This window comes from Anopheles maculipalpis, chromosome 2RL (genome assembly GCF_943734695.1).
Source record: "Anopheles maculipalpis chromosome 2RL, idAnoMacuDA_375_x, whole genome shotgun sequence".
Lineage (NCBI taxonomy): Eukaryota > Metazoa > Arthropoda > Insecta > Diptera > Culicidae > Anopheles > Anopheles maculipalpis.
In genome coordinates this window covers 67,470,369-67,487,571 of record NC_064871.1, presented here as the reverse complement: position 1 = coordinate 67,487,571, position 17,203 = coordinate 67,470,369, and the positions used below count along the sequence as shown (strand labels likewise).

General features: G+C 41.9%; 2 protein-coding genes across 5 annotated transcripts in view; one reads left to right on the top strand and one right to left on the bottom strand.

The window, feature by feature from the left end:
• The window catches only part of LOC126568810 (exportin-2), a 487,296-nt gene that overhangs the window by 303,212 nt on the left and 166,881 nt on the right, over nucleotides 1-17,203 (bottom strand). The window lies entirely within an intron of this gene.
• The window catches only part of LOC126567411 (uncharacterized), a 46,281-nt gene continuing 34,129 nt past the window's right edge, over nucleotides 5,052-17,203 (top strand). The window contains exon 1 of the mRNA XM_050223635.1: nucleotides 5,052-5,636. Coding sequence (XP_050079592.1) covers nucleotides 5,052-5,636 — 585 coding nt within the window. The remainder of the gene's footprint in view (nucleotides 5,637-17,203) is intronic.

The window sequence follows — 17,203 nt, the reverse complement described above, 5'->3', positions numbered from 1 at the left end:
GATGTTCTGCGATGCAATGTACAAGCAGCAGGAGCAATACAGAACACTTAAACAACAGCTCTAGGTGGTCTGATCCGAGGTTAAGAATGAACAGATGTGCTGGAATATCCAAAGAAGCTCGTAACCTGCAATCTTCTACTGTGGAGGGGTCAAACGTCACGCTGACAACTTTTCATTATTCTAATAATGGTTCATCCGAATGCATGTCACACCGGCCATCAATAGAACCTCTATTGGGTCGTGTATCATCTTCGCCGTAGTGTCGAAGGTGTACTCGTTCCGTTGCAGTTGCGCAATTCTTGTAGTATAGCGCCTGTCAATATATCGATCCATCAAGCAGGGTGGGACGATGGATGACAGGCGTGCTGTAACCACTTCTGTGCGGACACTTTAAAGTGACCGGGCCGGTAAATAAAAAGCGTCAGTTTATTTGCTGCCATTGACTCACATTCCATGCAAAATGTTTTTGCGGAGGAGGAATGTGCCATGGACCGATTGATACTATTATTTGCATACTTTACTGTACATTCGGCAGAGCATACTTTATGTTTAGGTGTTGAATCTTTGGTGTTGAAAGTTTGTTTACTGAGTAAAAGTCTTCTAATATTTCAAAGATCGTCTTTTTAGTTTCACTACTAACGAAATCACGTCCGACCATCGAATGGCTTTACTAGATTGTCGATACCACGTACTTCTATGGTCAGTCCTCACTACGGGGGAACAGTCCGGGTGGGATTTGAACCCTGGTTCTGCCGTTTGAAGACCGGCGCCGTTGTCGCCTTTACTACCGGGCCGCTCCAATTTGAAAGGTATAAGGGTAGTTTTGGTTCGGACATAAGTTTCGAAAGACTAAGATTCCTGATTGCTAAAGCCATCAGGATTTCAATTTCATTCTCCCTAAGCTTCTATACATTTTTCTCTCTTCTTCCAACACCAAGGTAGCAGGCATAACATAAAATAAATGTAAAGAATGAAAGAGGATTTAGTAAATAGTGAAATTAATGTAAAGGATGAAAGAGTAGAAAAGTATGTTTTGAATAGAGAATTATTAACAAGAATGTTTATTATTTGCTATAAAATAGTTTTTAATACAGCCATAACTATTTTTTTTCTTCGTTTATTTAAAGTCTTCGAGCCTTCGAGTCTTAGAGACTACATTCGCCTCTCCACTGTATAAATAAGTGGTATAATCTTATACAAAACTATTGCAGGTGTGGCCTAAATTTTATGGAAAACTATTGCGATTATGGCATATGATAATGGATAAGTTAAAACTATTGCTTAAATTTCTTTGCATAAATAACTGATGCGTAAAAATCTAATGAGGCGGTTCTGCTGGAGTTTGTCGGGTGATAGAATTGTCGTTAAATCAGTTTCTAGTTGGCAGGTGGCTCGGTGTTTCGTGTATCCATGGCAATCGGTGAGTCGATGTGGCGGACGGTGATGTTCACACCACAGAAGCTGTAGAGTGGAGGACTGGATTTTTCTAAGAGGTAGGAGTGCGTAAGGCGGGTATGACCTATACGAAGGCGGGAAAGGACACGTTGGATGTGACTGGATTCGGTATCTTCCCATGAAGAGGTCTACGTTGTGCCATGTGGAGTTCCAGTGTTGGGAGATGATGCAGTTGGTGAAGCGGATGGCATCCCGGCGTGAAAGGGTGTTGTGTGGTTCATCAGGAAGGATGAACCACCGGTCGACCAGTGTTGTCAAGTTGTTCGGCTTTCTCGTTTCCGTTTATTCCGGAATGACCCGGAATCCAACAGAAAACGATTGTCGAAGAAGCAGGTATGGAGTCTAGGAGCTGGATGTGGGGGTCTTTGCAGGTGCCGTGTTCCAAGGCAGCCAGAACACTGGCACTGTCGGTGAAGATGACGTTCGGTCAGTCTGTAGTCCTTTGTCGGCGGCTAATTGAATCGCTATTGCTTCTTTGGCGGAGAAGATGGACGTGTGGTTAAGGAGTTAAGGAGTGACATAGTTGTCCGTGGTGGAGTGGATCTCACAGCCCGCTGAGTCAAGATGAAAGGAACCGTGTGTAAAAATATGATTTTAGCCATAACGAAAACGCTGACATAAAATAACTGATGAACCAGACCTAATTCACATGCGGTGCACATTTCCTAAAATCGATTTATTATTCAGGTTTGTAATGTTTGATATTAGGGCGGCCCGGTGGTGTAGGTGACAGCTGCGCCAGTCTTCAAACGGCAGGACCGGGGTTCACATCCCATTTCCCCTCGTAGTGAGGAATGACTAACCAACTACGTAGTATCAGCAGTCTAGAAAGCCATTTCGATGGCCGGCGGGACCTTAGAGAGGTCGTTAAGCTAAGAAGAAGAATGTTTGATATTAGGTTTTGTCACCTGAGACATAGTGTTTAGCTGAGTCAATGCGTTAAACTTTTTATAAAAGTTTAAAATATTAGGTACTATAGTCTAAGATTGGATATAGCAAGTAATTACAACTCTTTTTATTAGTAGGACATTTGTACCACAGTAAATTCGCGGATGATTTTGGCTATTTTATCATTAGTCTGTCGATTGAAATCCACCAGCAGGTTGAGGCGCTATTTTGGCGCTTCTTCTTCTTCTTCTTCTTCTTCTGGGCTTAATGATCTTCTACCTCACACCGGCCATCGAATGGCTTACTAGACTCTGCTGATACCACGTAGTTTGAAAGTCAGTTCTCCCTACGGGAGGACAGGCAGAATGGGATTTGAATTCCAGTCCTGCCATGTGAAGATCTCTACTTCCGAGCGGCTCCAATGCCCTATGTATGAAAAAGTAAAGGAAATACAGAAAACTAAAGTACACAAAAATATGTAATCTAAAGGAAATAAGATAATCGAAAAGGTTTCAAATTGTGATAAAATACATAGTTGAGTTTTAAAAGAATGAAACTGTTATTCAACAACAAATGTGATGTAAAGCGAAAATGAAAAGTGACTAACAACGATAAAAATAAGAGAGACAGAGAGAAAGGGAGAGAAAGAAAGTGAAAGAGAGAAAACCCTCTAGGTGGACGGAAAGGTAGCAGCGCTGATTTTCACCCGGCAGTACTGGTTTCGAATCTCATCGATTTAACGTGGATTACGTGGTATCAATAGTTCTAGTAAGCTACTATATGACATTGTATTACATTTTTAATTGTTATAATATACTTTAAAAATATAGTTATAAAATAATAAGACATACATATTCAGTGCACAATTTTAAATAATTTTGACAAATTCTATACAAATTTGACAGAACGGCGCAAATCGTCATACTTAAAATAAAAACACCATACAAAACAATTCGCATGCCCCAATGACCAAATAACAATTATAACACACTTTTTCCCATGTCTCTCATCGCATCACCAGCGGGCAAAGGTGCGACCAAACAATCAACCGAATAAAGAGCAACGAAAAGGTGGCGTGGCGCCTATTTTATCCTCAGCTGATCATCGCTGCAGCCCTGAATCTTCAGCATCCGATGATCGAAACGAAAGCAAAAGTGAAGGAAAACGCAAAAAAAAGGTGCACAGCGTTGGGAGGGATGCTTTAGGACTCCCCACCCTCAGAACCGAATCGAAGCACGAACATCAAAAAAGCTCCCACATGAAAGCTCCGATCCAAGTTCGACGATCGCGCGCCATTCGTGACTGTGGAACGGTTTCGCTTTCGTTGCTGATCCAACACAATCAAGCCGCGTGGGGGATGATGGTTTTGGCTGGCCCATGTCTTTCTTCGGCACGGCACCAGTCGGTACCAGTCGTTCGTTGTCTTTCGCTCGTTGCGGTCACCCGTCGCTTGCAGCGGCATTTAAAATCGGGCCTCCGTCTTATATCGCGGGTGCATGCGTAGGTATAGCGTTCGCGTGTTTCTTGCCACCACTCGGGGTTCGTGGTTGCAAACGGTGCGTTGCCGAGTGTTGCTGTGTGGCTTGGTTGGTTTGTTTTTCTCGCGTGAATGTTTGCATGCTTTTGTGCGTCACTTTTCACGGGCGATTGGTCGTTTGTTTGTTTCGCGTTAATGTGAGTGATTTTCTTAGAAGAAAAACAAAAAAAAAGGTGACGACCGCGCGAAGGATACGTTCGAGTGCCTTAAAAACGGTAGCACGACACCTATGCGGTGTGTGAACAACCGACAGGTTTCATGGACAAAGAAAGAAGCAGTGCCCCAGTAAGTGTTTGCCTGACCTCGGACAACGTTGGTGCGTGCGGTTTGTGCATTAAAGTGACGAAAGATGTGAAAGGGAAACTCGTTGAAAACATCGTTTGAAGAGAAAAAAAAAAACGCATCAGTGTCAGGTGTTTTAGTGAAAAGTGAATTGAGCTGTGAGTTCTTCACTGCAATACTTTAATTAGTGCTTAGTTGAAAAATAGCAATAGTAATAGGCATTAAATTATGGAAAATTGATGGTATTTAAAAAACACATGTTTGCCAAGACGGACTTATATAATAGCATGAATTCATCATAACCTTGTCGTATTTCACAGTATAAAAATGTGCTATACCAGGTCACAGACAGTTTATAAACTAATTTTGTGATTATAATTTTTTCTCCTGACTGGACTGGATTTTTAAACCTTGTTGTTCACTTAATTGCCAGAGATTGTTTTAAACTTTTGGATTCCTTTAGCTTTCTCATAAAATTAACCTTAATGCTCGTTAATCTCAGCTTGATTAATTTCACTGCTTCACCACTTTATGCCGACAGTTAGTTCCCCATTCATTTTCGTTTGACCAAACAAAGCCATCGTATAATGTCACAGTATTGATCGTTTTCTTCCAATTTGTTCGCTTTCCCATTTTGTTGCGTGCGCCCTCGTGCCCGTCGGGTGTTTATTAGGCGATAAAAAGTGTTTAGTGAAGAAAGTGAAAAAAAGCCAAATCTTCACGGTATCAAACAGTGTCGTTGTTGAGAACGGAACGCGGAACAGTGGTCGCGGAACAACGGCTACCCAATAAATACATACTTCCGAAAATAAAACACCTGTGAGTGGAAGACACACAACAACCACAAAAAAAAAAAAAACACACAAACAGAAACAAACAAGCTGAAACAATGGTGAACAAACAATACAACGTACATAATCCGAAGCTGCACAAATCGAAGCTTGGGCCGGGCAGTGGAGCCGGAAGTGGCAGCAGTGGACACAGCTCCCCGTCCCCGTTGCGCAGTTGCTATCCGATCATTTCCACCCGCCCAACCGGGGCCACCGACGAGGACGGGTTTTCCGTGGAAAGCGACAGCAACAATATGTCCGATCATCAGTCGGTCAAGAGCGGTGCAGGCGGTACCGGGTATGGGGGCCACCCACGCCAGTTGCCGCCGCCACCACCGCCACCGACCCATCGGCATCGTGGCACGCAAAGTAACCAACCACCACAGCAACAGCAACCGCAGAACAATCTAAATGTAAGCCGCCGTTCGGCTTCTGCGGAGCTGGTGCGCGGTCCGGACGAGACGGACGATGGGCTGTACGGGCGCAACATTCAGTTCTACAGCGAGGGACGGGCGGTGGGTGAAACGGACGTGGTGGGTGAAAGTGGACATATCGGGCGGTTCGGTCACGGACATGGCGGCAAGGAGTTGACCATCAGTGACATTGGCCGATTTCAGTACATACTGCAGATGGATCGAGAAGTGGTAAGTGGTTGCAATATTTTGCTATTGGATTTTACTATTTCTATTACATTAACACAAGTATTACACTACTGAAGCGAATAGTACATGAAATAAGTATTTTCAAGCGCTTGATTGATGAATACTAAGAATTTATATTGAATCATCATTTAAGTCCGAGATAACCGGGGTAACCAGGGGGTATCACATGGCAGGACCCGTAGTCTCGTCCGACTATCTAACTACGTTGTATCAGCAAGTCTGGTAAGCCATTAGGCATGTCCTCGTCTTTCATTAATGCCAGAAAAAAGCGAGGATCAGTCTAGATTAAAAATGGACATGCCATAAATGCCTCAAAATATTGAGTGTAAGACTAAGCGCTCGGTATACTACCAAGAATTCTTCTTCTGAAACAAAGCGCTTGAAGACTATTTATCTCCAGCATGTTAATCCTCGGAAACTCTACTGGTCAAGACCTGTCGCAGCTCAAATCTTTTTTGCTATCATTCCAACGAGATGCATCTTAGCATGTGCACTTTGAATGGGTAGAAACGTTTTCTGATCTCATTGGATGCCGTCATAAACAAGACGTAGAAACCAGACGATTTTATTTGTCCACGATATGAAGCTATGATACAATTCTTAGAACTGCTTAGAAATCATGTAGGCAGAACTGTTGTCATTTTCGTTTACAACTTCCACAGTTCTTCCTCTGCTTCTTAACATAACACCGGTAATATTCATGAAAGATCTATGAGATCAGTATACGTCAGGACCTAGATTCGATTAAGGAGAAGGAAAATTCTAAAGCAAGGAAATAGCTCATAAGAACCTTCAATTAGTTCAGACATTCCCATACATAAACTTTCAAGATCACAAGATAGGCTTAATGCAACTCAACCTGACCACAATAATAGTCCAATAAACAGTATGAACATGACCCAGATTTGGGGCTATAGACATTAAGTAAAACTTTACTTGTCAACTTATTCTCTGTTAATTCATATTTGACCACAAAAATCTTATCCATGGACCAGATCTTACTTATATATTCCTCCTTCTGCGGTCGGATCTTTTCTCTTCCATTATTCTCTCTTATTCATTTTTGTAACATTCTGAAGACAGTATTATGTCTGGGGGCCAATCCCGCATGTGTTTTGTAGTATACTAGCAAATCGTGACTATTCAAGGATTTGTATAGAGAAAATTAGATGACAAAAAAGATTTCCATCTCGCAGAAGCCCATATTGGCTCCAAAAAACAAAAAAAAAAAAAACTGGCAAGCCCATGATTGCACGTACCAATCAACGAATACAGAACAGGAGATTAGTTTTTGTGACATTTACGACAGCAACCAAACACAAGACAAGTAGCTCGGCTTTGATTCACCGTCTACCGATGTTGTGCCTTTGTTCGCTGTAATCGTAGGAAATATCAAATCAAACCGTTTGACTTTCCCACCAACGCAGACACCGATCGGTTCGCACGCAACATCACAACCGATCGGTGGCCACTTCCGTTCCCAAAAAAAAAAAAAAGCGACGTATTAAGACATCGAAGCCTCACTCGCGATGGAGGTGTAGCGTCGCAATGATGATTTGCGCGTATGGCCTCGATCTGTCCAAAATCTCATCACCGAAAAAAAAATGGCCCACGGTTAGTTGGTTCATTTTTGGTGATTTTGATTTTCAATATAAAAAAAAACAAACCCTGTGTGAGTGTGCGTGTGTGTGCATTCCTTTGTTCGACACTTGCAGCAACGTGCAGCGTGGTTCGAATACGCAGAAGCGTACATCATAATGTGGTTCGTTTTCACACACCACCGGTTTGGTTTTGGGTGTAGCCGAGGAACTGGTAGTCAGAGGGGTGAGAAAAAAAATCAACAAAAAATTGGCATCCATACCCAGCCCTACTATCTGATGGGTAATCAATCAATGTGTCATGCAAAATTAGCTCTTGCTCTTGTTTTCTTACAGGAGTTCGGGAAGGGAAGAGACAGGTTAGCGGACGAGGCCGTGTAATTGGACCGGTCGGGACATTACTGATGTAATGCTGTACCGCTGGGCAGACTGACGCATCGGATGTTGGGTGTGTTTCTTAATTTTTGTTTTCGCACGTAAATGTCACAGACAGAGACCTCAAAAGTAGGTGAAGATGGTGAAGTTCATTCACAGCGCGTTTCTGCTTGGACAATGCGTTTGCACGGTGCAGAAATGTTGCATAATCCGTTTGTACTGGCATGTACATCTACTTTTTGTTGTAAAGGTCGGTGTAACACCATGTCTTCTTTGCTTTAGGCATCGTTTACAAGTGTGATACCGAACTGTTTAGAAAAGAAAAATAGAAAACAAAACATAAACATATACAAACAATTAGCAAGCAAATTAAATTAAACACAATAATACAGATATCAAAAAATCAAAAGAAAAAAAGAATGTAAAATTCAAACAACACAAAAATTTTTTTTTTTATTAGAAAAGTCTGGTCTGTGGAAGTCATCAGAAATCTAAACGCTATTAGACCTCTGAAGTTCCATGATTCTCGTATAACATTTCGCTTTATTCTGTTTATTTAGGATGTTAAGAGATAGTCCAAATGTGCTACACAGGCAATTGCAACTACTATATGACTAATGCTCGTCTGTACAGCGTCCTTTTTTTAACCTAGAAAGAAACATCCGCTTATGCAATTCGTCTGGAATGCATCCAAAAAACGAGATTTCAATCAAAACCTCATCTACGCTTTTGGATCTAATGGTCTTCGTAATCGATGGTTCAACAGCTCCTTTTTCGCCACATTCCAAGCAGGAAGTATTTTCCACACCTCGTTATGACGCCCTTCCACATCAGCTCAAGGGTCAATGCGGGTCGGTTTCGGTGCCAAATTCAACAACTCCTTCAATGCTTCTAACAGCCGTACGGCCAGCGTCCAAAATCGCACACAATACGTTCGACATCCAAACGCAACCAATATGTGTCCGTATGCCGGCACTCAAGTCATAAATACTTCGACAGCCGGGCGCTCCCGAACCCAGTAGAGTTGGTACGGCGACGAACGCCCGGACGGATGACGGATCTTAGCGCCCTCAAATCTTTAATTGGGCACGGGTCTTAAGTCGGGTGTGTGTGTGTGTGTGTGTGTGTGTGTGTGTGTGTGTGTGTGTGTGTGTGTGTGTGTATGTGCCCAACAGCACGTCTTCAAGTACGTTGCACGAGCAACATGAAAGGGGATGGGAATGGGACAAAAGGGAAAGAAGGGGTGTTATAGTGTCATGGGTTGTATGGCGCGAATGGTAAGCGCAGTGAATGATTTGCATTGTTCGCGGTGAGAGTCGAATCGTGCGATTTGGATTGGTGATTTTCAATAAAAGGAAATTGGGTAATGGATTATTGAGGAGAAAATGGACGCAGTTTAGCGAAAGAATCACTATCGCGTACCGGATTTGCTGTATTTGGCTGAGTTTTTAAAGTCGTAATTTTTAATTTTAGAGGTTGTGATGGTGTAATCTTATTCAATTTTCTAATTATTATAATTTGAAAATGTTGGGAAGATTAAACACACTTAAGGTGCATAAGAGATTTTGTACCTTAGAAACAGAGAGAAAATAAACTATTTTAGGAAGGCAACAAAACTAATTAGGCTTTGGATAACTCTAAATATAATCATATTCGCAGTCAAGAGATGCAAAACTTTTACTACGCTTTCTTGGGCCTAATGCGTTTTTAGTTGGATTCGAATGTTTACGCATCTAATACTTTATTAATTTTTACACCTCTCGTAGCTAACGTTTGACTTGCCAACGCTTGTTTAAATCCCTGGATCGGCTTGAGATCGTTTCGATTTAAAATTAAATAACCGCTACAAACCATTCGTTGGCAAATAACTGGGAGCTTAACCAGACCTTCTTAAAAAAAAGGCTTACATCAAAGTGATTCTATAAGTCTTCTATATCTTCCATTTGTCGCTGCCGAAGTCACCTGAGATCTTTTTTCGATTGACTAAGCGCAGTAGGCCGCTTATTCTGCTTCCCCTGTTTATGGACGGCAAACAATGACCATCCTTTTCAGCGTATTCTTCACCGTCAGATACTCTTAAATCACCAAAATATGAAACTTTGTAGTTACTTATTAGTTTCTGAGTTTCTTATCGATCTGTCTCTTATCGGGCGTTAAAAAAATGCGCAAAAATATCGATGCACTCAAACTAACCGTCGGTTTGGATGTGTCTCATCACTTCCACTGTAAAACTCATAGATAGATTTAATAATAAGACAAATAATTAATTTACAGTTCGTTTTTCTTTGTTGTTCGTAGCTGCTATAAATGAATTGATTACGCATCCATGTTTTGTCTGTTAATATTTTTTTTGATATAAAGTATTTTGGTCGATTTACTCCACCACAACCAACTATTCAGATACCCGAGTATAACTATCAGGACTATAAATAAGTTCGGGCGGTTTTAGTTCAAGCGTCGTCAATTATTCAGTTTTTTTTTGTGTAAGCTTGCCACACTGCCATTTTGAAGTGTCATCTTCAGGCTGTCTTTACCCCCTGTCATACCCAGCTGTCATTTTGCTGAAGTGTCAAAAAGGTAGTTTCCGTGAGCTACTAAAATGGCGACATTTGTATCGAATGAAGTGTTTTTGTGTGGAATCATTGTCATTTCTGCTGCAGGAACAAATCGGCTATCGTAAGTTATCATATATTAGTGGATGTTTATGATGACCATGCTCTATCCGAAAAAACTTGTCAAAAGTGGTTAGTGCGGTTCAAAAGCGACTTTTTTTTCCTTATGATTTTTAGTTCTAAGAATAGCTCCGAATATTCCTTAAAACATAGAAAAATGGACAACTTCAAGGCAACACTCGTTGAAGATCCTTCGTAAACACAAGACAAACTTGCAAAGGCGTTTGAGGCAACTCAGCCAGCCAACCGAACGATTGCCAATTTGCCAACGTTTTGAAAACTAAGGGGATGATCCACAAGATAAAACATTCTATGGCGTACGAACTGAAGCCAAGGGATCATCGACACCTAGACCGAATAGTCAAGAAAAACTCGGTTACATATGGCAGCACCGGTTAAAACGTGCTGAAATACGTAAACGTTCGAGACAAGGCGCTTTCGGATTATTATCTTTTCCGATCGATACAACATGTCCTACCAGAGCAGCAGAAAAAATGAATCGATGAATGTATAGCGTCTAAAGGACCCTCTTTTTTCGCGAAGGAATCCGTAATTTGCCAAAAGGATTTGGAAAAAGGAAATAATCAACGATAAAAAATACTTTTGGAATTTGAAAGAGTTATCAATTATTCAAAGGAAAGCTTAGAATTTCGAAAAACTTAATTATTTATACAAACTTGTTTATAGTCCTGATAATAAATAAATTAGACGAATTGCTGGATCACAACTAACCATCCAAATACACCAGCAAAAGCAAGACAAGGAACCCATAAATGGCAGGGAATATCTCTTAAACGGTCAAAAATGATAAATTGATTTCTAATTGATAAAAGAAAATCATAAACAGAACATTTGATGTTTTAATGACACTCCAATCTCAATAATGACACCAATTTAACGATTTTCCTCTATCTCTTGCATAAACTAGCAAGAAAGCTAGCTTAACACTATCGCTCATCTGCATAGCATTTGTCCAGAAAGCTGAGCCCTATTCGTAACATTTCCTACCAACCACATTAAGCAAAAGCATCCTCCTCTTCTTACCTCTCTCATAACTTACCATCCCACTGATGCGCATATTTCACAGGGCACAAGCTCACTGGCCGACATTACTCAAAACTGGGCCCAATTTTGTAATGTCAGTAGAGCACACCGTGCACCAGCCAGTGTCTTCGGTGTTTTTGTGTGTCGTGTGTGCCGTGTTTTTTGTAATAAACCGTTTACGTATCTTCCTCGTCAATCTGTTTAGCTTGGCAATCACTGGCAGTTTACGTTTACCCGAAGGGTGGTCGCAAAGGGGGAGGTTACAAGCAAACAAAAAGCGCAACAAAAAAAATCCAGCCCCACTCCACACCCCAACCAATCTAGCGATCTTTCCGATTCTAGCAAGCAAAGATCTTCCCACGCTGAAAACGAAAGACGAAAAAAAAAACATCTAGATTCCCAGCCAAAACAGACAAACGGCCGCAACAAAACACACGCACTCCCATCAACCGAAAACAAAAAAAAAAAAAAAACATCATGGACAAAAAGCACACACAAAAAAAGGCTGCCATCAGCCTTCTCGGTGCTGATGGAAATGCATCTACGCTTTTGTGCAATGCGCTCCGTGTGCGCTGTGTGCTGTTTAATGCACATTTCTTGTGCCATACCCATGTTTTAATTCTCCCATCGGTGTCTTAAGCGCGGGTGTAGTGTGTAGAGACACACGAAAAAACGTTCCGAGGTTTTTGCCCCGGCGTTATTTCTGCTGAAATGGTTTTAAGTGATTTGGTGGCTATGCGGTGCTGTAATTGTTACTGGAAGGTTTAACTGGTCTCGTAAAAAAGTTTTATTAGTTCAGATTCAGCGTGTACATTAACCCTTTACGTTAAATAGTGAACCGGTTTATAAACCATTTTATGTTCGTTATAGTTTGTTAGCTTATAATGCGAGACATCAAATCTACTAAATTTGGAGTAGACAACTATAAAAGACTTAAATGCTAGTTAAGAGCCGAACCGCAACAATGCTTGCTAGCAGCGGGAGACCGGTGAGGAATCTTTCACAACACCTACCCAAGGAAGGGCTTGTGATCAGTTTCAATGCAACACTTGACTCCACCAGCGGGATCTTCATCGTCATCAGGTGGATGGCAAGCAGATTGGAAACCGATCGGGTGCATCTTCCCATAGGCTGCAACAGGCGGTTCGTGCCGGTTCGTTGTAATCGTGTAAAGGTCAGCCACAGTTGGTCGTGACTAAGCTTCACCGAGCGTAAAGCTTTAAGCCCTCAGCCGTACCAGTATGAGGCGAGGAAGAATCCGGTTCGATATTGTGTGAGGGCTTCACCCATCACGCCTGCAGAACCGAAATTGCCGCTCGTTAAATGTCATCTGCCAAATCGATTTGTTTTACAGTGAACGAATGCTGCTTCGTACTGTAAATTAAACAATTTCTCACGTGTTTCAATTAAACTATTTGGCTGTTTTTTTGGCTCGGAAATGTTATTCTTATTCATTTTCCTTTTTTGAAAAGATTTATAAGATTTATAATCCGCCACCGCTTGTACTCGTTCAAGCCGCAAAAGATAGTTCTTAACACCTGCCAATCAAAAATAGCAAGTGCATTTCCGCCATAAGCAACTCCTTTCGGTCTAGATGAAGAGCAACTAGTAGAGCAACTCCGATTTTGTGAGAAAATATGGAGCGTTTTGTATGGAAATACCTTCAAAACCTACAGTATTTTGGAAAAAAGCCTAGTTTGCGAATGAAGTCGCTCTTCATCTGAAGCCTTTAAATTTATCTTGTTAAGAATTTTGTTCGAAAATAAGAAAAAAATAGATTACAAATATAACAGAATGAGTGAAAATCCATTTTTTTCTGACAAGATTTTAAAAGAAGAAACAACCTTAAAATCTACCTCCACTTCACCTCAACCAATGTTTAGCTGAACCACGATAGGAAGCGCACAATTTCCACTTACCTTCTAAAGTTCAACCGCACGGCAGTGACCTTCGATACATTCCACACTGGTTCGGGCCCATCGCTCTGCCAGTTCATTCCACCGCAAACGCGAACGATAGCAAAAGTTCTGCTCGGACGGTTTCCTCACCGTCCGATGAAACCGAAAGCATGAACTTGAAGATTTCATACCCGACCAGAAAGAAAAAGATGCGCTCAAGAACCAGCTCGTGCTAGTTAGTGGCCATTTCTTTTGCTACGATCGTGGTATCCCGCCGCCTACCCGATTCATCCGGCATTGCGTCGGAGCGAGTTATGCAAAGTAGGACGACTCCACCCGCTGCCGGGTGCCAAAAATAAATTCTAAAACTGCCAACTCGCTCGACAGTCGAGGCTGGGGAGCAGAGTTAGATAGCAGCAACATTAAGAAAAAGGCAAACTACCAACTTAGAGCAAGAGAGAGGCAAGAAAAAAAACGGCATCAACCATTAACCATTCGTTTAGAGGACGCTCTCGTGCAGAGAAATGTGCAAATGAAACAAAAATATCCTTCATCTTCTCGCGATCTCGTCTCGCGATTGGATTTTTTCTCGTTGTGTCTTTGTCCGCTGACTCTGCAGCCGGCGAACAGCGTTCAGGGCCCACGTAATGCATCATAATCGGTTCGGAATGCTGTTTAAGTGGTTCAAGAGCACCGTGCGCTCGTCAAATTCATCTTCTCGAAGGCTTTGGAAGCCTGCCGAAATGCGATCATTTTGCACACATTTCGTAACGCTCTGCTGGGAGATGGGAGAGGTCAAAAATCCAACCCAAAAGAACTTTAGTATGACAGCACACTAACGTGTGTGAAGCAGAGATTTTCAGCATATTTTTTTTTGTGTCTTTACTTTGCTTTAACGAATTCAAACGTTCGGCTAGTTTTGCATATTGTAATAGTACATCTTAAATAGCAATTTATATTTGTAAATGTATCATCAATATTCATAACCAATTTGAAAATGCAAAACGGAACGGCAGAGTGTTTCATTCTGTATAATTATTATGCCAAAATGTAGAGTGCTTCTGCAGCCCTTTTTCTCAAGATGTCATAACCTTTTATGGCCTGTCGCTGCTGATGGGTAGGAATTGTGATCGATGCGTTAGTTTTATGCAAAGCTTCGTGCTTACACAACCTTCTATTTATTGGGTAGTTTATTACAAAAGCCGCACTTGACATTGAACATTGAAGATTGGTTTGATTTAAGCAAATTCCATAATAATCGATCGCTTCCACACACACACACATCAAACTACTCGAGTTTTGAAGCACATGTGTTGATGCTATTTCACCACTCTTACAAACAGTCAAGTGTGCAACAACAAAATGCAACACTTCGGATCGAAGCACCGGCTTAGCATAAGCGTCTTTCATTTCAACCATTTCTTCACCACAGCGAAGTTCCTTTTCTGGCGACCGCTTAGTGGAGTGCCGGATGCAAATCACTCCCCAATGGTCTAAACTTGACCATCAACATCGGGCGGATCGTAAGCATCATCAGCAAGAAGGTGGAGATGTTTTGCAACGTTGCTACGCTACGCGATCGATCGATCCAGTTTCGATACAATCCGATCGAACTATCGCCACACCAAAGGGGCCGTCGATTCAGCAGCCAGTTTAATGGGTTGCTCTTAGCCCAAGCTCTTAGCTTTGACATTGGCACGGGTTCCAAAAATGAACCCCGAGCGGCCTTCAACCTCGTTCGCTCGTTAGCCACCGGTGGCTCTAAACTTATGCTCTAGCCAGCCTCCTTTCCGTTTTCGGACGATCGATTGATCGACGACGTACCTTCCCTTCCAGGAACGCTAGATGATGATCGCGACCGCGACACGGAGTCAGAGTTCAAATCGACAGTTCTGCGACGTGTGTGTGTGTGTGTGCAGAGATGCACGGAACGAGCCGTACGATAACTATGCGCTGACATTGAAGCGGTGGCAGTGAGGAGCGATTTTGGGCCAAGAAGTCAACACCGCTAACGATGTTGAGCTAAAAATATAAATGTATATTTATGAGCGGTGTGCGAGTTCCTCCTCGCTGTTTCCAAAATCGAACATTCGTTGGAAGAGCTGACCGTTGGGAAGAAAAGTATTGCGATGCGCAGGCGGAAGATGTGGTGCGCGAGTGTTACACAAAGTCATTAAGTTTTGTCGTTCGCTGATCATGTGTGTCATCGGCACTCGATAAGATTACACAACTTTGGATGTAAGACAAATGGTTGGATGTTCGTCCACGTGTTGGAGATTTGAGTGTTTGTGGAAATTAGCTAGTAGAGTTGAGCACATCTGTTGGCTGGTAGCAGTTCATCAATCAAAGCCTTAATTGTTTACTTACTCGATTGCTTGAGTCAGATAATCATAATCCAGAGTCCTTCTAACTCAGGCACGCAAAGCATAACATCAAGTCATCGTAGGTGGGATGTTAGGGATTATTATGACTACTAGAGACTTTCTTTGGCAGTGTTGGTTTTTGAGGAAAGGTTCTTGCACACCAATTCTCCAGTAATGAAAAGTTATTTCAAAAGCTTAGTCATGATCCTAGTCATGACCTTGATTAATTACTCATTAAATCCTTGCATAGTATCAACTCCTCTTAGAGTTCTTGCAAGTTTCCACAATATGACAGTTGCCGCAGGGTGACAAACTAAGCATACCTGAGGAAATCTGAGCATATTTGAGGAGCAATATTCCTTTTTTTTATTCTTATAGAATGGCAATACGGCCTTGCTAGGAGGATTGTTCCTAAGAAGCACAAATTAATAGAAGCTCCCCTTAGTTTCTCCAAGCGTTGAATTTTATTCGGACCGTCTCGTCGCAGCTCCTAAGACTTCAGATTGATTTTATCTGTACTTCAAAGCAAGCATATCCATTGTTGAGATGTGGCTTGATAACAGAAACTGTAAAGAGACCAGCGAACTCCAATGCCTCAAAGAATATCAGAAAAAAACCAATTTACAAAAAAAAATATTTCCCGTTTTTCTCCAGGAGGAAGAGTAATGTTTACAGAAAGAAATATTTTAGTTTCCTCATCACAAAAACACCCTTTCACATTAGATTTTAGACGAAACGTATTATACCTGATGCTATAAATTTGGTGCTTTTACCTACATTGCGTACACAACCTTGGTTGTCGATTTTTAATTGCAAAATTTTTACGCATTTCATATACACGTGCTATCGCTAAACAAAGGGAATTAATTAAATACGATGCTACATGGCGTCGTCCAAAACTATAGCATCCACCAAAACCGCCCCCGGACACATGTGTTCTTCAAATGTCAGAACTCACTGGCCGTTAACATTATGGACATGCACGCGCACATATTTTAGAACGTTAAAGTCGTACGCATCGCTGTTTGAATTGCAGGAAATCGCTGGCAACCATCGCTAAATATCCCATCTTGCAATCAAAACCAAACGTTCAAGGACACACTTCACCCGATCGTCGACTGTGATTCATTCGCAGGAAATACCCATCAGCGCAAGTGCGATTGCAATCACCACCCTGGCTCGGATAAATAGCTGTCCTCGGCAAACTTGTGTCACTCAGGACCTTTGTGAGGGGCACACGCTAACGTTCCCTTTAGCAACTGTCCGCAGGGGACCAGGGGTGGGGGGGGGGGGGATTTTACCCGATGAAGGATAATGTTCGTACAGCGCCGACAATTTCCATCCACTAGCGAAAGGAGATCGGGCACTATTTATTACATCATAAAGTAGAGCTGATTTTACAACCGATCGCCTCTAGCAATTGTTCGTGAGGATGATGAAGATGATCTTTAGCGCAACAGTTCTGCGAGGGTTTTTTTTTTCGTCTTCCTAATTCAATCGATACGCTTCTTGTGCAGCTCGACGAGGGTGTGTTTACCCTTCTCTTTGCTGTTGTGTTGCTTCTTGAGCGTTCTGTAAGAGAATATTTTTGCAATGATC